Below are 27,748 nucleotides of genomic sequence, written 5' to 3'. Positions count from 1 at the left end.
GGGCGGGCATGCTCACCTATGTACTGTTGGTGGTGCTGGCTCTGGGCGGCCATGGCCTGCTCAGGAGTGCTGTGCAGGCTGCTGTTGGAGCCACTGTCCCCGAGGCTGTCTGTCTTCTGGGCTGGCCGGTACCTGGGCAGATGTCACTGTGAGTTCCAGCAGCATGGTCCGCGATGGGTTCAGGGCCCAGGGGACTAAGCTGGATACTCCCTGAGATTTGCTTTGTTGTGTTGTGCTGTGTGTGTATGTGCATGCATGTGCACATGTGTTTAACTGTGTGTGTATATGCGGTGTTGTGTGTGTTGTGCTGTGTGTGCATGTGTGCTGTGCTATTTGCATGTGTGTGTGCACACTGTGCTGTGCATGCATGCATGTTATGTTGCATGCACTACATTGTGTGCATGTGCACATGCATGTTATGTTGCACTGGCATGCTGTGCACACACGTGTTTGCATGCATGCAGTGCATGTGTGCATGCGGTGCTGTCTGCACATGTGTGCACAAGTTGTGCCACATATGCAGGTGTATGTGTGCATGAGTGTGCATGTGTGTGCATGAGCGTCATACTATTTGCATGCATGCATGTATGCATGTATGCCTGTGTGTGTGTTTGTGCTGTGCTGTGTGTGCATGTACTGTGTGTGCTGTGCTGTGTGTGGTACCAGTATACACAGGCAGTCGCTGACTTTCTCCGACTCTTTCGTAAGTTGGTACTGATGTAAGCCAACTGCTCCATTTTTTAAACTTCTCATCATTATTGTCTTTTCTTCTCACTATCTGTGTAAATCCCAACTATATTTGTCTTTGGGGGTTGGCACGAGAATGTAACATTAGTAAACTATGTGCAGTGATACTGTATGTCATCCATACTACTGACGATGACATGACAGGCCCTCCATACATTAGTGGGAAAAAAGTTCATGGAAAAAATGGACTGAAACGATGATGGGATTTTTTCACGTTTTTTTTGTAGCCCCCTTGTATGTGCCCCCCCCACACACACACAAAACGAGAGTTGGGTGTGTGGTTTTGTTGTAACTCAAATCTGCCACAAGTTGGGAGAGGCTGTACGACAGACACTTAGCCCTTAATCATTTTGAAGGGTGGGTTCCCCATGTTGTGTGACCACCACCTCTATCCACATCTAAATGTTTCTCCTCACCCCAAACAGAAACTCTGCATCCAGTAACCAACAGCTCCCCATTGCCCCATCCCCTGGGAAGCACTAGCTATGCGGGGGCTTCCAAAAGTTCCAGACAAAATTCCATTATCTTTTAATTCCACTGTTCCCATGAACTTTTTGAAGTCTCCTTTTATACACACACCCATACACACACACAACACACACATGTGTACACATACCATGTAATACCTGCACATATACGACACACACCGCATACATGTATGGACACACACGTACATACATGTACACACGTATTGGAGTCTTGATGTGGTGCTATGGGTTAATGCACTGGGCTGCAAAGTTGGTTTGAACCACATGGTCAGCAGTTCAAGCTCACCAGGTGCTCCTTGGAAACCCTATACAGGGTCACTATGGGTCAGAATCGACGTGACAGCACCACAAGTCAGTTCCGACCCATAGTGACCCTGTCTAGGATTTCCAAGGAGCACCTGGTGAGCTTGAACCACTGACCTTGCAGTTCAAATAACTTTGCAGTCTGACACATTAGCCCAAAGCACCACAATATATGTATGTGTAAATACGGATTTACACATAGATATATTATATATCACCACTTGTCTGTCAGTTTGTTGCACTGTGGTGGTTTGTGTGTTGTTGTGATTCTGGAAGCTACAGGATCACCCATTGTGGACAAGTTTCAGCTGAGCTTCCAGACAAAGACAGACTAGGAAGAAGGGAGACAGACTGCTTCCAAGTATTGAGTCACTGAAAACCTTATGAATAGCAGTGGAGCACCGTCAGCACCAGAACATTGAATACTGAAACATGATGAAGAGCACCAGGGTATTATCAGATATAAAGCTGGAAGATGAGCCCCTCAGGTGGGAAGGCACTCAAAATACGACTGGGGAAGAGCTGCCTCCTCAAAGCAGAGTTGACCTTGATGACGTGACTGGAGTAAAGCCCTCGGGACCTTCATTTGCTGATGGGGCACAACTCAAAATGAAGAGAAACACAACTCAAAATGGATTTTGTAAAAATCCATTAAGAATCAAAACATGGACTGTACAAAGCATGAATCTAGGAAAATCAGAAATTGTCAAAAATGAAATGGAACACATAATCATCGATATCTTAGGCATTAGTGAGCTGAAATGGACTGGTATTGGCCATTTTGAATCTGATGACCACATGGTATACTATGCTGGAAATAACAAATTGAAGAGGAATGGTGTTGCATTCATCGTCAAAAAGAACATATCCAGATCAGTCAGTAGGTACATACAACGCTGTTTGTGATAGGATAAATCCATCTACCTACAAGGAAGTCCAGTTAATATCACTATTATTCAAATTTATGCACCAATCACTAAAGCCAGTGATGATGAAATGGAAGAATTCTACCAATGTCTTTGCTTGCTGAACGTGAAGAGGACTTAAAATACTTACTGATGAAGATCAAAGACCACAGCCTTTAATATGGATTGCATCTCAATGTAAAACAAAAATCCTCACCACTGGACCAATAAACAACATTCTTATCAATGGAGAAAAGATTGAAGTTGTCAAGGCCTTCATTCTTGGATCAACCATCAACACTCACGGAAGCAGCAGTCAAGAAATCAAATGATGTATTGCATTAGGCAAATCTGCTGCACAAGACCTTTTTAAAGTGTTGAAGAGCAAAGATGTCAGCTTGAGGACTAAGGTGCGCCTGACCCCTGACCCAAGCCATGGTATTTTCAATAACCTCATATGCATGCGAAAGCTGGACAGTGAATAAGGAAGACTGTAGAAGAATTGATGCATTTGAGTTATGGTGTTGGAGGAGGATGTTGAATATACCAAAAGAACCAACACATCTGTGTTGGAAAAATTACAGCCAAGATACTCCCTGGAAGCCAGAATGACCAGACTTGATCTTTCATACTTTGGCCATATTATCATGTAGGACCAGTTGCTGGAGAAGGATATTATGTTTGGTAAGGTGGAGGATCAGAGAAAAAGAGGGAGACCCCCAGCGAGATGGATTGGCAAGGTGTCAGAATCAATGGGCTCAAATGTGGCAACAATTGTGAGGTTGGTCCAGGACCGTGCAATGTTTCATTCTGTTGTGCATAGGTTCGCTATGTTGTTGTTGTTGTTATGTGCTGTGGAGTCGGTTCCGACTCATAGCAACCCTGTACAGGATTTCCGAGGCTGTAAATCTTTACAGGAGCAGAAAGCCTCATCTTTCTCCCGTGGAACAGCTGGTAGTTTTGAACTGCTGACCGTGAGATTAGCAGCTCAATTCGTAACCACTACACTACCAGAGCTCATAGGGTCACTATGAGTCGGTACCAATTCGATGACACTTAACAACAACAACAACCAATGCCTTCAATCTGAAATTGATCAAACATGCCATCAAGATGAATTGATCATTACTGGTGATTGGAGTGCAAAGGTTGGAAACAAAGAGGAAGGAACAGTAGTTGGAAAATATGGCCTTGGTGATAGAAATGATGCTGGAGAATGCATGATAGCATTTTGCAAGACCAATGACTTCTTCATTGCAAAATACACATGGACCTCACCAGATGGAATACACAGAAATCGAATTGACTACATCTGTGGAAAGAGATGGTGGAAAAGCTCCATATATCAGTCAAAACAAGTCCAGGGGCAGACTGTGGAACAAACCATCAATTGCTCATCCACAAATTCAGGCAGAAGTGGAAGAGAATTAAAGCAAGTCCACAAGAGCCAAAATATGACCCTGAATATATCCCACCTGAATTCAGAGATCATCTGGAGGACAGATTTGATGCATTAGACACTAAAGACCGAAGACCAGAAGAGTTGTGGGATGACATCAAGAACATCATACAGGAGGAAAGCAAAAGGTCATTGAGAAGATAAGAAAGAAAGAAAAGACCAAAATGGATGTCAGATGAGACTCTGAACCTTGCTCTCCAGCCTAGAGACGCTAAAGCAAATGGAAGAAGTGAGCAGGTATGAGAGCTAAATAGAAAATGTCAGAGGTCAGCTGGAGAAGATAAAGTCAAAGATTATAACAAAATGTGCAAAGACCTGGAGTTAGAAAACCAAAAGGGAAGAACATGCTCAGAAGTTATCAAGCTGAGGGAATTGAAGAAAAAACTCAAACTTTGACTTGCTGTATTGAAGGAATCTCTGGGCGAATTGTTGAATGGTGAAGAAAGCATCAAAAGTAGATGGAAGGAATCCACAGGGTCACCGTACCAAAAGGAAATGGTCAATGTTCAACCATTTCAAGAGGAAGCATATGATCAAGAGCCAATGATACTGAAGGAAGCAGTCCAGGGTGCATTGAAGGAATTGGCAAAGAACAAGGCACCAGGAATTGATGGAATAAAAATTGAAATCTTTCAACAAAGTGAGGTGGCACAGGAGGCACTCACTCATCTATGTCAAGAAATTTGGAGACAACTACCTGGCCAATGGACTGGAAGAGATTTGTATTTGTGCCCATTCCAAAGAGAGGTGACCAAACAACATATTATATACATATGTGGAGTCCTGATATGGTGCTGTTGGATAAGCACTGAACTGTTAACTACAGATCAGTGGTTCAAACCCACCAGCTGCTGTTTGGAAATCCTATATAAGGTGGCTAAGAGTCAGTATTGACTCGACAGCACTTAACAACAACACATACACACATATGTACACATACATATATTATATACACATATGTCTATATGGAGTCCTGGGTGGGTTTCTGTGGGGTTAACACACTGGACTGCAGAGTCGGTTTGAACTTTAAGGTAAGCAGTTCAAGTTCACCAGCTACTCCTTGGAAACCCTATACCAACTTGGTTGGAACCGACTTGACGGCACTTAACAACAACAACAACACACACATACATTGGTGCCCTGGTGTGGTTGGCACTGTAGGATAACCACTGCAAGGTTGGCAGTTCAAACCTCCCAGCTGCTCCTCACAAACCCTAAACCCAGTCACTGTGGGTCAGAACTGACAGCATTTAACAAAAGCAGTACACACATACATACGTATGCACAATATACGTCATATACACAACATGTAGTACACATGTCCACACACACACACAACAGGTACGACATGCAAACATGTCATGATGGCACGTGCACACACAAACATATACACACATAGCAGACTACACACATGCACACCATACACACAGGCACACACACACATGCACAACAAACAAGCATACACTCACACACGTGCACAACAAACAAGCATACACTCTACACACATGTGCACAACAAACAAGCATACACTCACACACGTGCACACATAGGTCACATGTACGCTCACATGTTGTTGTCGTTGTCGTTAAGTGTTGTTGAGTTGGTTCTGACTCCTAGCAACCCTGTATAGGGTTTCCAAGGAGCAGCTGGTGGATTTGAACCACCATCCTTGCAGTTCAAACCAACTTGTGATCTAGTGGTTATCTTACGGCGCCACACCAGGACTCAGACATATATTATACACATATGTATACACATAAGGAGCTCTGGTAGTGTAGTGAATTACAAGCTGAGCTGCAAACTGAAAGGTCAGCAGTTCGAATCTACCAGCCACTTCACAGGAGACAGATGAGGCTTTCTGCTTTCATAGAGATTTACAGCCTGGGAAACCCTCTACAGCGTTGCTATGAGTCAGAACCTACACTCCGTGGCACACTACCACCACCATGTACACACACATTATGCACATATGCTGTACATAGACACGCATATCATATAAAGTATGCATACACATTATATAAACATGCACACACATAATATCATACACACACGATACAACACAGGTATGATACAATGACAGCACACACACATACACACATGTACATGCAGTATACACACAATTCCATACATGCACACATTCATTTTACAAATACACACTCTCTCTCATGGGTCTGTCTCCCTAGAGAGCCCTGGCAGGGACATCACACCCACTCTCTCTTGCTCTCTTCCAGTCCTGCTACCCGGGCGTGGGTGTCTTGCCCCCGGACCATGGATACAGGGGGGTGGTCCCGCTCACCCACCTGGGCTTCTGGTGCAGGGGTTGCTGTCGCATGGCCATGTACTGCGTGTCGTCCTGCAGCCGGTTCAGCGGGGAGTCAGGCTTCAGGCGGATCCCGTAGTAATGGTACTTGGAGTTGCCCCTAGAAATCAATGCCCAAGGGTCATCTCTCTGTGGGAGTCCTGGGACTCTAGGGGGCGCACTCAGCCTGCATTTGGAGCTCTCAGTGAAAGGTTCCTCAGCTTATCAAACTGAGGAAGTTCGGTACCCAGCATGCCCCTCTCTGAGGGACCCCTCTTGCATTTTAGCAAACTGTCCCCCACCCCCAAACAGTTCATTCCAACTCATGGGGAGCCTGTGTAGTACAGAGGAGAGCTGTGCTCCATAAGGTTTTCATCTTTACAGAAACAGATCACCTGGACTTTCTTCTCCGGCAACCTCCACCCTGACTCCTGCTGGCCTTATGTGTGCAGAGGAGAACTGTGTTCCACAGGGTTTTCAGTGTAGTGGTTACGAATCGGGCTGTGAACCTTAAGGTCAGCAGCGGTTTGAAACTACCAGCCACTCCGCGGGAGAAAGATGAGGCTTTCTACTCCCGTAAAGATTTACACCCTCGGAAACTCTGTACTATGGGTCGGAACCGACTCGACGGCACTTAACAACAACAACAACCTTTTGGCAGTAGATTGCCAGACCTTTCTTCTGAGGTGGATTTGAGCCTCTGCCAACCTTGCAGCTAGCCATCAAGCTCAAATTGTTTGCACCCAGGGGCACAGTTGACTAGGGGTATCAACAGGTGCATCCAGGGTTGGGTGTGGGCCAGCAGGAAGGGGCCCCACATTCCCCCCAAAGCTCAGTTTCTGCTTAAAGGAAGAGGGGAGTCGGAGGGCATCACCCCATGGCTGCATCCACCACACACCTGGTTCCCAGGCGACGGGTTCTCAGGCCCATGAACACGGAGCGGATCAGTTTCCCAAAGGAGGCGGCGTTCACAGGGTCTAGCTTGTGTTCCTGGCAGTGGCGAAGGTAGTGGTTGTACAGTGAGCTTCGGGGGAGGCTCACACCTTCCGCGGTTTCATAATTGTCTAGCAACCACTGGAGCTGGAAGGGGAGAGACATGTGCATCTGTCAAAACCTGGTGGAAGGTGGAAACGGGCACCACGGGCCCCTGAAAAGAGCCAAGGTTTTCCCCACGGTTCACAATGGGACTCTCCTGGATTTGTGGTCCAAATCTGCATGAGCCTATTAGATGCTGTCTCTGTAGTCATTAACAGCCACCCCACCCCCCAACACAAACAGTATGTGCCGTTTAAATACCACACACAATACTAAGTATCTCCGAATCGCTACTCTTGTTAGCTGCAGAGAACTGCGTCCCATAGGCTTGTCAAGCCTGTGACCTTTGGAAGGAGATCGCCAGGCACTGTTGGATGGGTTTGAACTGCCAACCTTTCAGCAAGTAGTTGAATGATGAATCTTTGCACCATGCAGGATCCTATCCAAACTTATTGCCCACTGCCCCTGAGTTGGTTCTGACTCATAGCGCCCCCATATGGGGTTTCCGGGAGTTCTGGCACGGAGCAGGATAAGCACTGGATTGCTCACCACAAGGTTAGTGGTTCAAACCCACCAGGCACTCCTTGGAAACCCTATACAGGGTCGCGATGAGTTGGAACTGGGTTTCTGAGACTGTAAATCTTTACAGGAGCACACAGCCTCATCTTTCTCCCTCGGAATAGCTGGTGGGATTGAACTAACGACCTTGTGGTTAACAGCCCAATGCATATCCCAGTGCGCCTCCTAGAGGAATAGAAATATTTCAGCCCAGACAAAGAGAATTCAAGAAAACTATAGGGAGCCCTGGTGTGGTACTGTAGGATACGCACTGGATTCCTAACTGCAAAGTTGGCAGTTCAAACCCACTAGCTGCTTCTTAGAAACTGTATACAGGGTCGCTATGACCTATGAGCTGGAACCAAAGGGAAACATCAGCGCAGTTCTCTGCATTCAAAACAAAACAAAACAATAAACAGCTGCCGGTTGAATCGACCATGACTCATGATGACCCATGTGTATCACAGGAGGGATGTGCTGCTGCATAGATTTTTTTTTTTTTTAATGGCTAATTTTTCTGACATAGATCTCCAGGTCTTTCTTCTGAGGTGCCTGTGGGCACTACTGTTTGTACCATGAACCAAATCCTTAGTCTTGAAGTTAGCACATAGTCCGGTACACATCTCTCCTCCCCACCCCCCAACCAGCTAATTTGACCACATTTGAACCCATGCCCCCTTCCTTTCCTTCGCCAGGGAGGCTAAGGGGTTTGTGTAGCTGGGAATTCTGGGAGGAGAATGTGGGTTAGTGAGGCCATATTGGAGTAGGGTGGGCCCTACACTTTATTGTTTCTGAGTGGTGTGTTATAAAAGGGCAAGTAGACACAGAGTGACACACCCAGGGGAAGGGGCCAAATGAAGAGCCAGGCACAAGCCAAGGGACACCCATGGAGGGACCCTCCCCTGCAGCCCATTTCCATGTCTTCCCCAGAAATGATGAGACAGTCATGTGGGATTTCTTTTTCGGCAGTGCTAGGGAACTAAGACAGAGCCTGAGTTCTGATTTCTGGGTGGTGGGCTATTAGGACCACTAGACTAGGAGTTTTGGGGATGGGTTCTAAGACCTACCTGTTCCACCACCCACTCACCAGGGGCCTTAGGTACTCACTAAGCTGGTGCACAAGAGAAAATAACTGCTTGGGAATTATAATCTCTTATGCATCACTCCCCTGTACTATTTACACTAAAAGTTGAATTCTTTTGGGGAACTATTGACAATAAAAGTTCCTTGGCAAGTTCTTTCTGGGAAATAGGAAGTGACCACATAGAAAGTGGGCACCACCACACCACTACCAACTGCCCTCGCATTGACTCGTGTGTGTCTCACAGGGTTTTCAGTGGCCGGTTTTTTGGAAGTAGATTGCCAGCCCTTTCTTCCGAGGTGCCTCTGGGTGGTACACGCCTCCAGTGTTTCAGTAGGCAGCTGAGCATGTCCACCATTTGCTCCACTCAGGGCCTCCAAGCCAGCTGTTGACTCCAGTCACCTCTGTATGGGTCAGAGCACAACTATGCTGAGGGGGTTTGTACTGGCTGAGTTTTTGGAAGCAGATTGCCAGCTGTGGTCTTAGCGTCCAGACATGTGCCTGATTCTCAGGGGAGAAGTACCTGAGATGGACTTCTGACCACATCCTTGAAGGCCCTACTTAGCCACTTAGCAGCGCTCTGCTCCAGTATCTGCTTTGTGGCCAGATAATCAGCCTTTAAATGCCCAACTTTCTACCCACTCACCTCCCTTTTACATTTACAGAGATGTGACACTACAGGATAAGCACTAGACTGCTAACCAAAAGGTCAGCGGTTCAAACCCACCAGCTGCTCCTCAGGAACCGGATACCAGGTCACTATGAGTCAGGCCGACCTGATGGCACTTAACAACTTGCTGAGGACCGTGGTCTAGGTGGTGGGGACACACCAGTAAGGAAGACACGCCAGATGCCCTAGCTCTCGTGGGGAAGAGCCCCACCATGAATAGGAAATGCACCTAAAGAGATGATGCTGAGTGCGCAGAGAAAAATCACCCCGGGAAAGGGGCTCGACTCCAGCATAGAGGGACTGAAGGAAAAACTATGATCTTAAATCTGGGGTGGTGTTGAGGAAGATTCGCTGATAAAGTGCTGTGTGGGAACGCTTTTAAGGAGGTGAGGGAAGGTGGAGGGGGTGTTTGGGGGGAGAGCAATCTAGGCAGAGAGAAGGAGGGGAGAGCTGGAGAGAGCAGGGCAGCGCATGCAGGACTCTGGGCAGGCAGACAGACAGGCCTGGCTCAGGTCTCATGGGCGCCCTCTGGTGTCCATGGATGGGGAAGACAGAGGCGGGGTGTGAGGGCGGAGTCAGGGACCAGGGCCGAGAGACCTTACAGGTCGAGGTAGAGGTAGAGAGGGTAAAGTGGGCTCTGCAAAAGTCCAGGCAGTGGGCATAGCCTGTGTAAAGGTCCTGAGGCAGGAAGGGGCTTGATGCGTATGATGGACAGCGAGGAGGCCTGTGTGGCTGGAGCGGAGTGTGTGAGGGGGACAGAGTAGGAGAGGAAGGCAGGGAGGGGACCGGGCAGGGCTGTGTTTATGGCTCTGGTTTCTACTTGAAGGAGTGGATGTCTTGGAAGAGTCTGAGCGGAGGACGTGACCTGACTTGGCACAGGACGCCCTCTAGTGGGTGCCTTGAGAAGACGCCGATCACTAAGAGGTCAAGTAGGGGGAGAGGACGATGATAATCCACCATAGCCGGAGGTGCTGGACTATGGATGTACTGATTCTGAACAAGTCTTCAAGGTAAAATCGGGGAGCATGTGTGGACGGGCTGGAAGGGCGGTAGGAGGAAGAGGATGGGTTCAAGGTTTGAGCACCAGGAAGGATGGAGCTTCTGGGACCACCGTACCTTAGGAGGTTACTTGGGGAGGGCTGGTGCCTGGATGAGTATCCTGGGTAAGGGGAGAGGAGATGCCGGCACCCTGTCAATAGGCTTCCCAGCAGGAGGCGGGGCAGGGAGCCATAGGAAAGAAACCACCATAGTCTGGGGCAACGTCTGTCTATGGCTGGGCAGTTTGTACTTCTTGACTACAAAGCAAAGGCAAGTGCTCTGCGATGAACCCATCTCAGAATGGCTGTGAGGCCCAGGGGTTGGACGGGATGATGGTTTATTGTAGCACACACTGTCTCTCCCCAAGGAGGGGCTTGAGAACCTGGTGGAGGGGGAGTCCTGGGAAAGGATCTTGGGGCCAGGGAGGACCCTGTCTATGGTGTGGCAGCCTTGGGGGAGACTGGTGAGCAGCACCCCCATACTTGGTGGCCTCTGTGCTGTGGTGGGGGCTCCATGAGAGACAATGGTGACTCCCAGATGGATGGAGGTCTGTTTCCCTCTCCCACACAAGCTATTCCCCCACTTCCTCTAGAAAGTGGATTCTAGTTTGCAGTCTCCCAAATCGCATCTCATAAACGCCCCAGGCCCTCTCCTTCCACCTTCCACCAGGATAGGCAAGTAAGTTTTCTCAACAGACAGACCCCAAGCACTGCAGACCCTGGGCCCAGCTCTGGAGGAGCAGAAATCAGAAGTCCTTGGATGACATCAATGTTTGTCCCCTGGGTCCTGCCAGCTCTGGAGCCCCTCCAGAAAGGAAACCACCACCCACTGCTGAGCACCCTTCCCACCCCCCCACCCCTGCTGCCCCCATATTGTGGGCTGCTGTGAATGCTAAGGTTAAGCCTGAGTGCTTTTGCCCTCAATTCTCAGCTGTGTTCCTTCACACCTGTGTTGGTGCTGACTACACAGAGCCCACGCCTGGCACGCAGTCCCCTGGAGGAGCTGGTCTGTGGCTATGTGGTACCCCGATAAGGGAGATCTAGGAGACACGGGAAAGGGCCAGAGCATGCAGCCCCGGAACACTGCTCCCCCTGCCCCCCAGCTCCTGTGCCGCAGCAGGGAAAGTTCTGGACATGCCCTTGTCCTTTACTCTCTTGGAGACCAGGCCCCGGGGTGGCCTGTGAAGGAGCTGGGATATGGCGACAGTTGATGACACTTCTCACAGGTGAGTGAGACTGGCCTGAGGAGCCACTACAGATATTGGATGGACACTCTGTTCTGTCTGTCAGCCAAATCGGTTTGGTCCCTTCTACCCTACCGGCTCCCAAGTTTGCCAAGACCAGACCAACGCCAATTTCATTGCAGTGTGCGTGGCTGACAGGGAAAGATGCATCTCCCCTGACTCCTGGTGACCCTCTATGTGTCAGATTAGAACTGTGCCCCAGAGGGTTTTCAGTGGCTGAGATTTCAGGAAGATCACCAGGCATTTCTTCCTTGGCCCCACTGGGGAGGTTCAAACTGTCAACCTCTATGTTAGCAGCTGAGTGCACACAGTGCCCCTAGGGCCCTTTCTAAATCATCAGCCACTAAACCCACTTCTGCAGTTCCTTATGGCCGAAGACAAAGCAACTACAATCCTGGCAGGGAACTGAGGGAACTGGCAGAACGGTGGCATGGAAAACAGCAGAAGCAGCCAGAGAGCGCCCGTCCTCTGCTGAACAGCGTCCAGTTGTCCGAGAGGCTTACACATTCCCATAGGCACTTTCCCACACCCTTGTGGTCTGCACCCCTCTTTCTGCCTGCCTTCCTCAGGGGGTCTCCCCCCAGAGCCCAAACCAAGCCCAAGCCATCAAATCAATTTCAACTCCTAGCTTACTTTAAGGGACAAAGTGGAAATGCCCCACAGGGTTTCCAAGGCTGGAAACCTTTACAGAAGCCCACTGCCGCATCTTTCTCCAGCTGACCTTTTGGTTGGTAGTGGAGCACTTTAACCGTTGTGCCACCAGGGTTCCTTGGGGTAGCCCCAGTGCTGACTTAATCTGGGGGACTCTGCAGGCTGTCCTTGTGGCCCTGATCCCCACAGAGAGTACTCTGAGTTTAAGATGGGGGTGGGGGGAAGGTCTCTCCACGGGCACCCCGGAGATGACATCAGGATATCACCCCAGCATCGGTGTGTGACAGGGCGGCTATGTCCCCTGGAGTCTGGGTGGGTCAGAACTGAGCAGGGTTTTCTGAGTCTGTGGGTTTGCTGTGGCAGGCAAGCAGGGTGACATCAGACACCAGACCCGAAAAGCGCTTCCTGTCCCACACCCGCGGCTTCCTCCAGGTAACTTCTGCGCTGGACTCACTTTGAAATTGGGCCCAGCTCAAGTGCTGATCCCATCTAGGTCAGACATCTGCTAGCCTAAACCCACCTCCTAGAGCGCTGGGGTGGTACTGTAGGATAGTCATTGAACTGCTACGTGCACAATTGGCAGGTCACACCCATCAGCCCACTCTTGGAAACTTTGATATGAGTTGGAACCAACGTGACAGCATACAACAGCAAGAACCCCCCCGCCCCCCCCAAAAAAAACAAAAAACAAAAAACGAACCCACTGTTTGGAGTTGATTCCCATTCAGCTACCCTACGGGACAGGACAACTGCTCTCAAGGGGTTCTGAGGCTTTCAGCCATTACAGGAGCAAGCAGGCAGCCTTCTTTCTCCTGCGGAGTGGCTGGTGGGTTAGAACCTCTGATCTTTCAGTGCGCATCCGAGCACATAGCCCACTGCACCACCAGAGCCCCCTGTGCCTGACTAAAGGGGTTTTCTTTTTCACTGACGTTTTTGATCTCAGGAGAATGTCAAATCCCAGTATAAACTCTTCTGACTTCAGAGACCTTCCCGGTTTCAAGATGCCAAACCAACTGTCAAATCTGACTTTTCAGCTTTTGGGAGAGAGGTGAGGTGAGAGGATGGAGTGGAGGGAGACACAGCTTTCCTTTCTCGGTTGTCCCCAGAAATAAAAACTGGTCACCTATCACCTCCGGTGCCATCCTGCCCAGAGACAAGAAGCTTCTACAACATGACTATCTCAGGCCAGATGGTCTTGGATTCTCCCATGAGGCAAGTGAAGGAGAAAAACCATACCCAGCTCAAATGCGTGGGATGAGTCACTCTAGGGTTCTCTCAAATTACCATTCACTGGCGAGAGCTGGCCACAGAGAAACTAGGTGTCCTGAGTTTGTGAAATGTCTATGAAGGGTATGAGCAGAGCAGAGCCGACCGTAAAACCCGGCACACACTTACATGGCTGTTGAGTAAACCGCTTTTGTGAGATGTAATCCCTTCACTTTTTTGGAGGTTTTCAATCGCCATTTCAAGCTACAGAAAATGTGTGCAGAGAAACAAAAACAAAACAAAATGAAAGAAAGAAAGAAAGGAAAAAAAAAAGGAAATCAGGTGGTTAGCATCAGCCAAGATTTGTTTTTATTAATACCCAAATCACGATTAAAGCACCTACAAGATACGCATGAGACTGGACACAGGTGGGGTGCGGGGCGGGGGGACACGAGGAACAGGACCCTGAGAGAAAGCTGCCACAGGACCACCACTTCACCTCGCGCCCCCTCGCCCACTACAGGAGGGTAGCGGAGCGTGGCTGCCTTGTGAGAACATGCCATTTCACCTTGGCAGCATGCATGTCTATGTGCAGGCGTGGCAGGGCAATACTGAGCCATTTCAGAAACCCAAACGTAAGCAGAGTCTCCCAAGGACTCCCCCGGCAATCTCCCATCATGGGCTGAAATGTATCCCTTAAGGAGATACAACCTGGTTTGGAAGCAGGTGTGACCTCAGTTAAGTCAAGTGGGTCCAAGTCCTAACTTGCTGAGTGGAGACTTCAAAACGGGAGAAGAAACACGGAGATAGAGAGACACGCACGGGGAAGACAACATGAGAGCGTGAGTCCACAAGCCGAGGCACACCAAGGAACGCCTGGGGCTACAGAAGCTGAGAGGCAAGGAAGGGTCTTGGTTCCCACTTCTAGACTTCGGACAACACAGTTCTCTTCTTTCAAGCCACCTGCTCTGTGGCACGCCCACTCCTCACTTATTGACTAGCTCGTTATCTGACCTTACGCATTCATGACAATAGTTTGAAAACCTGCCATCTGACTATTGTGTGCATGGACGACTTAACATCTGGCAGATACGAAGGTTGAGGTTACAGTAAGTCTGGCTGTGACGCTTAAGGCTGTATGCCAACTTGGCAGGGCCTGAGTCTTGGTGGGTTGGCAGTTAAGCCGTGATGTTTTGGGATCTGATGTGGTCATCCTCCATTTTCACACAGGGCTGATGTTCACCAGTGACCTGGACTTTGGGCTCTAACCATGTTGGTAAGTGAAGAGTGGGTGTATTCTCTTACAGCTCCCCTAAGAAACCAGGGTGCACCCCAGAGCTGCTTATCTGTTGCTAGGGAGAATCAGCTGGCTGACACCAAGTACAGTCCAAACCCAAACCTGTCACTGAGTCAATTCCAATGCATGGCAGCCCCACGTCTGTCAAAGTGGAATTGGCCCCATACAGTTCTTGGAAGTAGATGGCGGCACCCGTGGGAATTCAAACTGTCAATCTGGCAGTTCGTGGCTGAGTGTCAGCCATTTGCTCCACCAGGCGTCCATCCAAGGACAGCCGGGAGGCACTGACTTCCCAGCTGGCCCGTCCTGCTAGCAAAGCCCCAGCCTGTGGGTTTTGACTTTGCCAGTCCCACCAAAGCTAGTTTCTTCAAACAAAGCTCTGTCGATACGACACCACGTCGCATTTGACCTGGACTTGTCCAGTACGAGGGAAGCTGCCAGTCAGAGCAATGCCACCATGACAGGTAAAGGACATCCAGTACACGCCCCCTCTTCTGGAAACACGGAAGGAAGACAGTGACTTCAAGGAGGCTTCTGTGAAAAGTGGGGCTCGGTTCCCTGGAGCTGAGGCCAAGCAGGAGAGGGTTTCTGTTGCTCCCGTCACTCACGGGGGTGGTAAGAGCCACCTTAAGAAAGATCTACTGGAAGGCCGGTACTGGGGAGTGAACCGTGTGTCCCCTCAAACTATGTGCTGGAGTCCTACCCCACGTGCCTGTGTGTGTGTGAGGTAACGCGGTGCCACATAATATAACGTAACTTAATGCAATCACCTCCCATAATGCAATGCCATGTAATACAACACAGTCACTTTGCATAATTCAATGCCCTGTAACATAACTCAATCAGTTTCCATAAGGCAACCTGGTGTGATGCAATCAACCCATTGAAACCACACCAGCGTTATCATTGTTGTTAGCTGTCATTGAGTTGATTTGACTCCCGGCCACCCCATGTGTTGCAGGCTCAAACTGTGCTCCGTAAGGTTTTCAAGGCTGTGAATTTTGGAAGCAGATCTCCAGGTCTGTTTTCCAAAGCACCTGTGGATGCGTTCAAACCGTCAACATTTAGGTTAGCAGTTGAGCGCTTAATCATTTGCATCACGCAATGTAGTATAGATCCTACGCCTAATCACCTCTGAGTTTTACACAATAAGCTATGTGACACGGAGACACACGGGAGAAGGCAGATATCTGAGACGAGGGGCAGGCACATTTACAAGTTCAGAAATACCAAGGGTGCTGCCGCGGCTGCTAAAGTTGCAAGAGACAAGCAAGGACCCCAGCTAAAGCACGCTCCAACTTTGGACTTCCAGCCTCTAGAACTGACAGAAAATACATTTCTGTGGCATCTACAGAAAAATCACTGAGCTGATAACCACAAGGCCAGCAGTTCGAGCCCACCGCTTGTCCACTGGGGAAAGATGAAGCTGTCTGCCCCTGTAAATCGGAAATCCTATGAGTCGGAATCCACTCAAAAAAACAATAGGTCTCTCAAGCCTGCTGGGGCCAGCCTGAGACCCACTGAAGGGAAATCCTAATGAGTTCCACTGTCCCTTCAAGTGGGGGGAGGGGAAATGCCAACAGGTGCTGGGGAGGGCCAGGGCTCAGGGGGCTTCCCTACATGTCAGCCCAGGGGTGGGTGTGGGGGCAGGCACCACGTCTACAGTAAAGAGAAGAAATGCAGGAACCCCTCCCCCAGCCTCCATGGGCATTTGATCCAAAGCTTGGCCATGGTTCTGGCAAACACCCACAGAAATTATCCTGCAGCCCTACCACGAAGCAGGGAGTAGCCACCCCACTACAGAGCAGGGAGTAACCGGGGCGGGCCGTCAACTGTGAGCAGGCTCGCTGGACTCTACCCCACCCTTGGGCCGTCAGCGCAGGTAATGCTGACTCCTGGTGGCCCCAATCAAACTGGGCAGAGCCATACTGCTCCATGGGACTTTCAAGGTTGTGACCCTTCGGGAGCAATTGCCAGACCCTGGTCTTGGGGTGCCTGGGTGGGTTTGCACGCCAGCCTTTTGGTTAGTTGTTGAGTGAGTAACATTTAGCCTTTGCAGGACCCCAGCCCGATGCACAGCAGTCTGGGAAGGGAAAGAAACACAGCCTTCCTCAGAACAGTGGGTCACAACCTTTCAGTCTAGTGACCCCTTTACACTATTAAAAAGTATTCTGTAATCCCCCCGACTCCCAAAATGCTTGTTCTTGAGAGTGAAATCTATCTGTATTTCAGATGAGGAATTAAAGCCGAAAATGTGAAAACATTTATGTTAATTCGATTTCCGTTAAATGGTGGGTCTCAAAGTTAGCAGTTAGAAACTACCAGCTGTTCCACAGGAGAAAGATGAGGCTTTCTGCTCCCGTAAAAAGTCTCGGAACCCTATGTAGGGTCGCTAAGAGTCGGAACCAACTCCATGGCACAGCCCTGCCCCCACCTAACACATTATAAAAGGACTTGCTGTATTTTCTCAAAGAATAGAAGAGAACTTGGTCAGGTTCACATTTCCTAGGGAGCCCTTGGACCTCCAGCCTATGGAAGACACAGGCTCCTCCCAGCTGCTTGTGCATTTCGGTCTCTTGCCGTATGCCACTTAGCTGCAGCGCACGTGAAAACAACAACAAGAAGCTGGCCTCTTAGTTGGAGAGAAGCAGTCTTTCCATAATGGTTTTAGTTAATGTTGGAGCTTTTGTGGCACAGTGAGTTAAGCGCTGGGCCGCTCACCTCAAGGTTGATGGTTCAAACCACCAGCTGTTCTGAGAGAGACAGATGAGGCTCTCTGCTTCCATGAAGATTTATGGCCTCAGATACCCTACAGGGTAGCTCTGCCCTATACCACACCATAAACCGGAATCAACTCGATGGCAGCAGGTTTGGTTTGGTTTTGGTACTGAAAATGTTGGTATTCTTCTTTGGTAGCGTACCCGACAAACTTCAATAAGTATAGAATATTTGAGTACATCTCTAATAAACAGAGATTGAATCGGTATTCTAAAAACTCCCCACCAAGAATAGCTCAAGACAACGTGGCTTTACTAGTAAATTCTATCAGATGTTTAAAGAAGAATGAACACGAATTCTTAAATTCTTCAAAACCCAAAAATATAGCATGTTAATAGACTCAAGGGAAAAACCCTTAAAACTCCTCAGAAACACTATGAAGGGTTGCTATGAGTTGGAACCAATTTGATGGCACGTAACAATTAACAACATGCAACCTCACAAAGGGCATTTATGAGACGTCAACAGCTAACGTCATCCACTTGCAATACAATTTTGCTAAAAGATAACTGAAAAACAACCGCAACAATACATCGAAAGGGAACTCTCAGAAGTTCGAGCCAGATTCGGATGAGGATGCGGAACAAGGGATATCATTGCTGACGTGGATCTTGGCTAAAAGCAGAGAATACCTGAAAGATGTTTCTCTGTGCTTTAGTGACTGTGTAAGGCTTTCTACTGTGTGGATCATGACAAGCTATGGACAACGCTGCAGGGAATGAGTATTACAGAAAGCTTAGTTGTACTCACGAGGAACCTGTCAATACACCAAGAGGCAGTCATTCAAACAGAACAAGGGGACACTGAATGGTTTAAAATCAGGAAAGGTGTGTGCCAGGGTTGCATTCTTTCACCATACTTATTCAATCTTTAGGCTGAGGAAATAATCCAAGAAGCTAAATTATATGAAGACAAACGTGGTATCAGGGTTAGAGGAGGACTTGTTAACAATCTCTGATATGCCGATGATACAACCTTGCTTGCTGAAAGCAAAGAGGACTGATGAAGATCAAAGGTCACAGCCTTCTGTTTGGGTTGCACCTCAACGTAAAGAAAACAAAAACCCTCACCACTGGACCAATAAATAACATCAAGATAAATGGAGAAAAGACTTTTCTTGAAGTTTGTCAAAGATTTCATTTTGCTTGGATCAACTGTCAACACTCAAGAAAGCAACAGTCAATAAATCAAGAAATCTAACGACGTATTGCATTAGGCAAATCTGCTGCACAAGACCTCTTTAAAACGTTCAAGAGCAAAGAAACAAATCTGTGTTGGAAGAATGCTCTTTAAGAAGCCAGGATTCCTGGTGAGACTTTCTATCTCATACTTTGGCTATCTCAGGAGGGACCAGTTGCTGGAGAAGGACATCATGCTTGGTAAAGTGGAGGATCAGCGCAAAAGAGAAAGACCCTCTAATGAGATGGATTGGCACAGTGATAGCAGCAATGGGGACAAAAGTAACAAAGACTGTGAGGATGGTCCATGCAGGACCGAGTAGTGTTTTGTTCAGTTGTGCAGAGCGTTGCTATGAGTCAGAACTGACTTTTTGGCACCTAAACAACAGCAACATCATCTTCAATGGTGAAAGATTGAAAGCTTTCTACTTAGATGAGGAGCAAGACAAGAACTTCCGTTCTTGCCCCTTCTATTTAATGTTGTACTGGAAGTTGTAGCCTTGGCTGTTAGGCATGAAAAGAAATAATAGGCATTCAACTTGGGAAGGAAGAGGTAAATCGATTTCTACTTACAGATAACATGTTCTTATATATCTTGTTGTTGTTAAGTGCCATCAAGTCATTTTTGACTCATAGCGACCCTGTATAGGGTTTCCAAGGAGCAGCTGGTGAGTTTAAACTGCTGACCTTGTGATTCAAACTGACCTTGGGGTCCAGTGCTTTATCCCACAGCACCACACCAGGACTCCGTTCCTATATACAGAAAATCCTAAAGAATCCACAAAATCTAGTAGAGCTAAATGAATTCAGCAAGTTTCAGGACACAGAATTAATACACAGAAGTCAATTGTATGAAGGGGCTACCAAACAGTTCATGGAAAAATTCCACTATCTTTCAATTCTATGAACTTTTTGAAGCCCCCTTGTATGCAATTGCTGTTGTTAAGTGCCTTCGAGCCAATTCCGGCTTACAGAGAACCTGTGTAGGGTTTCTGAGGCTGTAAATCTAAGGTTGTGGGAGCAGAAAGCCTCATCTTTCTCCCATGGAATGGTTCATGGGCTCGAACCACCAACCTGTGGTTCAAACTCTAATGCTTATCTCAGAGAGCCACTGCGCTACCTGGTATGTGCTAGTTAGGAGCAATTGGAAAACAAAATTAAGGAAACAATTTCATTTATAATAACATCCAAAAGGAAAAAAAACCCCCCAAAAAAACCCACTTCAAAATAAATTTAACCAAGAAGGTGCAAGATGTGCTATGAATACTGAAACTACAAAACATTGTTGAAAGACATGAAAGACCAACCATGAATAAAATGGAAAGACATCCCATGTTCATGGATTGGAAGTTTGAACATTGTTAAAATGGCCAGTACCATCAATGAAGAATGGATGGAGACATAAATGGTGGTCAGCTGGTTGTTTTAAGTACAAAAACCCTACAACAGCATTAACTAAAAAAAGCCTTCACCTAGATCTCACATTTTATATAAAACTGAACTCAAAAATGGATACAGTGGAATATTATTTGGCCATAAACAAGAGCAGAGTACTGTTACATGCTACACCATTGATGGACTTTGAAAACATGAGGCTACGTGAAAAGAGCCAGTTACGAAATCCCAGAAAGGCACTGGACTGTGAACCACAAGGTTGGTGGTTTGAAACCAACAGCAGCTCTGTGGTAGAAAGAGGAGGCTTTCTGCTCTGTCCGGAACCCTACACCAGGTCGCTATGAGTCAGACCCAACTCCCAGGCACTTACAACAACATGTAAAATATAAAAATATGAAACACTGAAAAGAAAGCATAGGAAAAAAGCTTCATAATCTGGGGAAAGGCAAAGGGCTCCTAACATGATACCAGAAGAAATTTGATAAATTGGACTCAATCAAAATGATCTCAAAAGGCACTCTTAAGAATTAAAAAAAAGAAAAAGAAAATTCTGAAAAACTTGGAGAAAATATTTGCAAATCACATACTGGACCGAGGGTTTGTATCCAGAACATGTGAAGAATTCTCAAAACTCAGAAAGAAAGAAAGAAAGGAAAGAAAGGAAAGAAAGAAAGAAAAGAAAGAAAGAAAGGAAGAAAGAAAGAAAGAAAGAAAAAAAAAAAAGAAAAGACAGTTAAAAAACAGGCAAATGACTTGACTTTTACCAAAGAACCTCTATGGAAGGCAAATAAGCAAACAAAAAGCTGCTTGGTGTTATCACCTATAAAGGAAATGTAAGAATGGCTAAAATAAAAAACAACAATCTGACAATAATAAGTGTTGACAAGGAAGTGGAACAACGGCAACTCTATTGCTAGAGGGAATGCAGCGTGGGAAAACTGGTGATTTTTAATGAAGTTAAACATACACTTACCGTGTGAATCAACAATCCCATTAGAAAATATACGTCCAAACACAAACCTACATACATTTATAGGTGACTATTTATAGCAGTTTGGTTCATAATTGCCCCAAACTGGAAACAACCCAAATGCCCCTCAACTGGTGGATGGATCAACAAATTGTAGTACAACAGAATACTACTAGGCAACAAAAATGAACAAACCATTGGTTCATATAAGAGGGCCAATGAACCAATCTCAAAGGCACTCTACTGAGGGAAAGAACCCAGAACCAAGAGGTTATACACTATAGGCTTCCATTTATATGAGATTCCTGAGAAGACAAAATTGGTGTGAAGGAGAACAGATGGGGGCTTGCCAGGGGTCATGAATGGGGAGGTCAGGACCACAAAGAAATACCATGAGGAGGGTTTTGGGTGACCATGGCGGTGGTCATGCAAATCTATACATGTTAAGACTTATAGAGCTGTACACCAAAAACAGTTTGATTTAAGTGATTAGAAAATAAATAAAGTAAACAGAGACAATAAGAGTTTTCAAAGCAGCCAAGTCCTTATTTTGGCCATGTGCGTGGTGGTAAGAACTGGGTGTAGCTGCCAAGGGGAACTTCCTCTTTCTGGATTCAGCCCAGGTTTTATATACAGCTGGGGCCGATCTAAGCCTTAGAGAGGCTGATAACGTCACTGATAGTAACACAAACTCAGCAGTTTCCACTAATGAGGGAGCTTCACTCAAATTCCAAATTCACATTAGCCCGTGACATAGGATTTATTCTTTTTTTTAATTCCAGGGAGAAACTGGAATTCAGATAGGCTGGCAGACATGTTGAGGGCCATACAGCCTGCCTGAGGCTGGTGGGACTCCAGCTCAGAGCCCACTGGACCACAACACACAGCCTGGTCCTCCAGCTGCCTCTTCATCACTGGTCCCAGTGGCTGCTGCTACTGGTCCACATGTTGACCTCATGTACCCCGGACAGGGGCCCCTGTACACTGGCTGCTGCAGGTCGACACGGTCAACCCAATGGTCCTCGGGGGTGGGGGGTCACCTACATACCATGGTGTGGGTCTACATGGTCCCCAGGTGGGAACCCCTACATACTGTGGCTAGTGTGGGTCTACATGGTCCCCGGGTGGGGTCCTCTACATACCGTGGCTGGTGATGAGCGGGATGTGTGGGCCAGGGAGTGCCTCGCGCTGTCCATCCCGCTGTGGATGAGATAGGCACCGGCGCTGGAGACGATGGGGGTCCCCGTGACATCCATGGCGATGCCCACCATGCCGTGGGCGGGGATTGCTGGCGGGGACGAGGCTGCCACGGTCACCTGGGTGCCGCCTGGGGCCTCGAAGTATGAGGCTGCACTGTTGGGGGCGTACATCTGGGGCTCGGGGTTGTAGGCGTAGGCCGTCCGTCTATCAGAGAGAGAGAGAGCGGTCGCCTTGGAGTCCTCTCCAGTCCAAGTGTTTTCTCTGAACCCCCCAGGACTCCAGGCAAACTCCATGGAGAAACTGGGGTCATGGGCCCTGGAACTCCCAGGCCACACAGCTTTCCAAACCCTGGTGGCTGGCCGCATTCTGGACCATCTACTGATGGGTGGATAAATGGGTTACGTAAGGGGCTCCTTTGTGGAGCGTGACACGTGTGTATCTTGATCGAGTGCTGGGAAATTTACACCTGGGCTAAAACTGCATAGAACTTGACCAGTGTCCCAGTGGCCATCGAGGGCCTTCCAGCTCATAGCCACCCCTTGTGTGTCAGAGAAGGACTGGGCTCCACAGGCTTCCCAGGGGCTCATTTTTGGGACGTAGATTGCCAGATCTTTCTGTGGAGGCACATCTGAGTGGCCTTGAACCTCTCACCTTTCAGTGAGCAGCCGAGTGCATTAGGGCACCCGTGGACATACCAAGGGGAAGAATCTGTTCGAACACAGCCCCAAACAGAGAGGTGGGCGAGTCGTAAAGGAAGGGGAGAGGGATGAGGAACACATACATGGCTCCATTTGTGTAGACGGCGTCTCCTCCCTCCACGTACTGCACCTGGGTCGGGTACACGTGCTGCACAGACTGGACCTGCAATAGCAGCACATGTCCTGGGTCATGGACTGCTGCTCCCACCTGCCATCGGTCAGTGCCCCTGCCTGTGATGGACTGAGCCAGGCCTAGGTGGTAGTTCCCTCGCCCACAGGCAGCCCCTTCTAGAGAGACACGAGGAGCCAGCACTGTGCTGTTGTTGGGCGCTGCAGAGTCCATTCTGACTCCTGGTGGCTCTGTGACAGACCAGGACTGCCCCATGAGGTCCTCTAGGCTGTCTTCTTTATGGAGGCAGATTGCCAGGGTTTTCTCCCGTGGAGCTGCTAGGTGAGTTTGAACTGCCAATCATTTGGTTAGAGCCAAGACAGTAAAGACTACACATTCCACATGAGCCCACGTGGTAACAGAACCAGACACAAGCCAGAGTGGTGCTGTGTGCATTGCTATCCACAGGCCCTTTCAGTTCCAGGAGGGAAGCTAGGTGTGGGTCCCCCATGTGCCCCCCGTGGGGGCAGGAAAGAGAATGACCACTGTGGTCTTCAGTGGGTTCAGCGGCCCATGGAGCAGCGGGCAAGATCCAACTGGTAGTGAAAGTCCAGGGCTCCCCACGACTGCCCACCCCACATGGCCTCCCAACTGGGCAAAGGGCCCATTGGCCAGACAGGAAGCCCAGGCTGCTCCTGCCGGCCAAGTGGTGTTCCTCCCCACGCCCCCCACCCCCATGCTTTCTTGACTCCTAGTGACCCTGTATAGGGTGTCTGGGCAGCAGCTGGTGGGTTTGAACAGCTGACCTTGTGGTAAGCAGTCCAGTACTGATCCAACAACACGGCACCAAGGGGCTGTTGGATCACACTCAGCCCACTGCTCACCAGTTTAGCAAATCAAGTTTTCTTGGCAAGTGGCCACACCCACTCATTATGCAGTATTGCTGGTATTTTCACGCTGCCCTGAGGCCCTGTCCCTGGCAAAGGGGGGTGTCCTCTGGATCAGAGTCGGGCAATGGAGGTTCAAGCAGAGGGGGTGTCCCGAGTGGGGTGATGGAGGAAGGAGGGCAAGGGGAAGAATCCTGTACCCTCCCTGCTGCCACTGTGGGAAAGTCAGTTCATTCCCCCCTGAGAATGACTAGGGACTCTGACCCTCAAGGTGGCAGGAAACCCAGCTCTCTCTGAGCAGAGAACAAAATTAAAAATAATTAATATCTTTATTTTTATTGTTGAAAGTACAAGGGGGCTTCAAAACGATTGTAGACAAATGGAATGAAAGGATAATGAAGTTTTTTTTCATGACTCTTTTGAAGTAAAACATACATAAAACAACAATTTCTATGCGTACAATGGAGTGACGTGGAAACATTCTTGGAATTGTGGGAGGATTCCCACTCTCCCTTTCTGAGTGGTCCTCCCCTGTGAATATAAACTCCCTGCCCCCAAGCTTCCTGTCTGAACTGCCGAGTGGCTGTTGTCCCTTTGACCCCGTAAAGAGAATTCTTAAAACAGCGCAATGCTCAAGGCAGACGGTCTTCGCTAGTGAAGCTAAACTGTTGTTTGGTTTGAAGAAGACTTCAGGGACTAGTTTTGGTTTAAGGATTATCTCAGGGAAATAGTTTCAAAATTCTGTTCCCTCCCCCTCCCCCCCGCCCTTTGACCAAGATTCTTCTAGAGAGCCTTTGATCAAAATGTTCAGGAATGGTGGTAGCTGGTACATCCAGTGCTGTTCTCATGGTAAAGGGGAAAAGTTGTTCTCGGAAGCAACTGGCCACACATTTCAGGCCTGACTCTCCTTCTGAGCAGAGGGAATCTGACTGGATGGCCTGTTTAGCCTAATTTTAGGGTGAGGGAATCAAAGGCCAAGGCACTGGTTTTGCTCAGGCCTCACCACGGTCGTCCCTGTTGGGGCTGCAGGGATGGGGCTGATGTGAGGACACCCAGCCATGGCTTATACCGGAAAAACACATAGTTCCCTGGAATAACAAGGATGCCAGGAGAAAGTTCTAGAAATGTTGGGTGGTGTCTTCAGAAAAGGAAATCAAAGGCTAAGGGGGGACAGGGGACACGTGGTCACCCAATGAGGCAGATACCAAGACAGAGAGCAGAAGCAGGCCTGACCTCCAAGCGTGGGACGTTTCTGGAGTCACACATTGGCCTATCACCCCTCTCCCCCCATCAATGATGTCACTGGGACAGATAAGTGCAGGAGTTAGAGTTAGGCCTGGTTCCTTGCTGGGTCTCTTCCCAAGCCTTTGTTTTCTATCAGTTTGCAAATCTCCCAATCTCCGCAGGCGTCCCTTGGAGAGAGACCCAATTTCTGGCCTCTGACATCTCTTTATGATACTTTGGGTTCCTTATGGGCAGGAGCTTGGATTAATTGAAATTTGGCCTGTGAAATGACTGCTGTTGTCACTAAGTCCCGTAGAGTCGACTCCGACTCACGGTGACTCTGTATAGGGTCTCTGAGGAGCGGCTGGTGGGTCGGAACTGATGACCTTGTGGTTGGTTCAGTGCTGATCCTATAATATCACACCAGGAGTCTTCTTGGATGGCAGGGGCCCGCAAACGCTGGCCCTTGGACCACACTGGGCCCACCCTGCTCACCAGTTTTACAAATAAAGTTTTATTGGCACAGAGCCACACCCACTCACGACGCAGCGTTGCTGGAGCTTTCTTGGTCTGGCCGCTGAATTGAGTGGTTGTGACGGAGACTGTCTGGCCCCCAGAGCCCAAAATATTTACTCTCTGTCTGTTCAGAGAAAATGTATGTGGAAGGAACACTGCAGTAGCTCACAACTGGTGTTACTATGTGGAAGCTTAGCTCAAGCCTTCCCATTTTGTGAGCCAACGACTTACTCACCTGAGATCAGTCTTGGCTCACAGCTGGTTTGTCCAGAAGCCCTTGGACTCAGCACTATCAGGCGTTTGCTTGTTTATCAGAATTTATGAATGAATGGAGGAGCAGCGGCCTTTTTGGCTTATTGCAAAACCTATCTGCAGTAAAAAGATTTTTTTTGTTTTATATTTTTAAATCGCATCCTAAAAAACCTTCTGGGCAAGAAACCGAAGATGCCAAACAAAAAGGAACAGCAACAGTAAAGAAGGATTGATCCTGCCTCAGAGATGACAGTGGATACGCACGGGACTGCTGACCACCAGGCTGGCAGTGCAAACCCACCAGTCGCTCTGTGAGAGGCGGCAGCTGTCTGCTCCTGTTACGGTTGACAACCGTGGAAACCTCCCTATACCGTGAGTTAGAAGCAGCTCAACGGCAGTGGCTCTGGTTTGGTTCAGAGACTATGAGGGGGCTTCCAAAAGTTCATGGGAAAGTGGGATGGACTTTTTCTGCAACATTTCTGAAGCCCCTGTATCTTTTGGATTGCGATGTACCGCTACCTATGTTCCAATAAGGAGACCTGGTGGTACAACAGTTAAGTGCTTGGCTGCTAACGGAAAGGTTGGTGGTTCGAACCCTCCCAGTGCCTCTGCGGGACAAAGGCCTGGCGATCTCCCGTAAAGATGGCAGCAAGAAGAGCAGACAGGAGACTCAGTGAGTTGATGTGAGTGGGGAGGATGGTCACATACATTCCACACTGCCGTCAGTGCCCCTGGACTGTCCATGTAGAAAGGGTGGCACTGGTGTGTGGTCTGCTGTGTATGTTATTAACAACAGCAACAAATAACTTAAAAACCCACAGCCCCATGGGCAGTGATAGACCATGGACTGCTGGAAGAATGAGCCAGTCCATCTTGGAAGAAGTACAGCTAGGACACTGTTGAGATGTAAGAAAGGCCAGACTTGGTCTCATGGACTGCCGACATATTACCAGGAGGGACCAGTCCCTGGAGAAGGACATCAAGCTTGGTAAAGTGGAGGGTCAGCGTAAAACAGGAAGACCCCCCAATGAGATGGGCTGACACAGTGGCAGCAGCAGTGGGCTCAAGCATGACCATGGTTGTGAGGCGGGCGCAGGACCGGGCAGGGTTTCGTTCTGTTGTGCATAGATAGGTTCACTATGAGTCGGAACAGACACAACTGCACCTAACAACAATGGTTAACTCAGTCATGTGGTCACTGAGACACATGTGATGGCCGAGCCCCGAGTCCTTACCTGCTGTGGTACCTGCTGCACCCTCGGAAGGGAGACAGGCTGCATCTGGGCCCCTTTGGGAGCAGAGCCCGTGGCCTGGACCAACACCCGCTGCAAGGGAAGGGACGAGAGGGACATTTAGACGTGTCACAAATTGTCTGTAAACACCAAGAAATCAGCAACCTACTGTATTGTTGCTTCGTCAAAGGGCTGACTCATCACACACACACACAAATACACACATGTACGTACACAAACATGCACACAGAGGCCAACACACTTACTCTCACAGACTCCCACACATGCACACACAGACTCCCACATATGCACACACAGACTCCCACATA

General features: G+C 48.5%; 1 protein-coding gene across 2 annotated transcripts in view; it reads right to left on the bottom strand.

Moving 5' to 3' along the window:
- The window catches only part of RFX2 (regulatory factor X, 2 (influences HLA class II expression)), a 54,295-nt gene that overhangs the window by 21,230 nt on the left and 5,317 nt on the right, over positions 1–27,748 (bottom strand). The window contains exons 2-8 of one of the 2 annotated variants that reach the window (XM_006868890.1): positions 27,423–27,512; positions 23,283–23,362; positions 22,444–22,705; positions 13,873–13,947; positions 7,100–7,281; positions 6,203–6,322; positions 17–132 (exon numbers count right to left, since the gene is read on the bottom strand). In XM_006868890.1, coding sequence (XP_006868952.1) covers positions 17–132; positions 6,203–6,322; positions 7,100–7,281; positions 13,873–13,947; positions 22,444–22,705; positions 23,283–23,362; positions 27,423–27,512 — 925 coding nt within the window. The remainder of the gene's footprint in view (positions 1–16; positions 133–6,202; positions 6,323–7,099; positions 7,282–13,872; positions 13,948–22,443; positions 22,706–23,282; positions 23,363–27,422; positions 27,513–27,748) is intronic. The other variant, XM_006868891.1, reaches the window with a different exon arrangement.

This window comes from Chrysochloris asiatica, unplaced genomic scaffold, assembly GCF_000296735.1.
Source record: "Chrysochloris asiatica unplaced genomic scaffold, ChrAsi1.0 scaffold00125, whole genome shotgun sequence".
NCBI classification, from domain to species: domain Eukaryota; kingdom Metazoa; phylum Chordata; class Mammalia; order Afrosoricida; family Chrysochloridae; genus Chrysochloris; species Chrysochloris asiatica.
The sequence above is the reverse complement of the archived record's forward strand: the minus strand, read 5'-3'. Positions and strand labels throughout refer to the sequence as shown.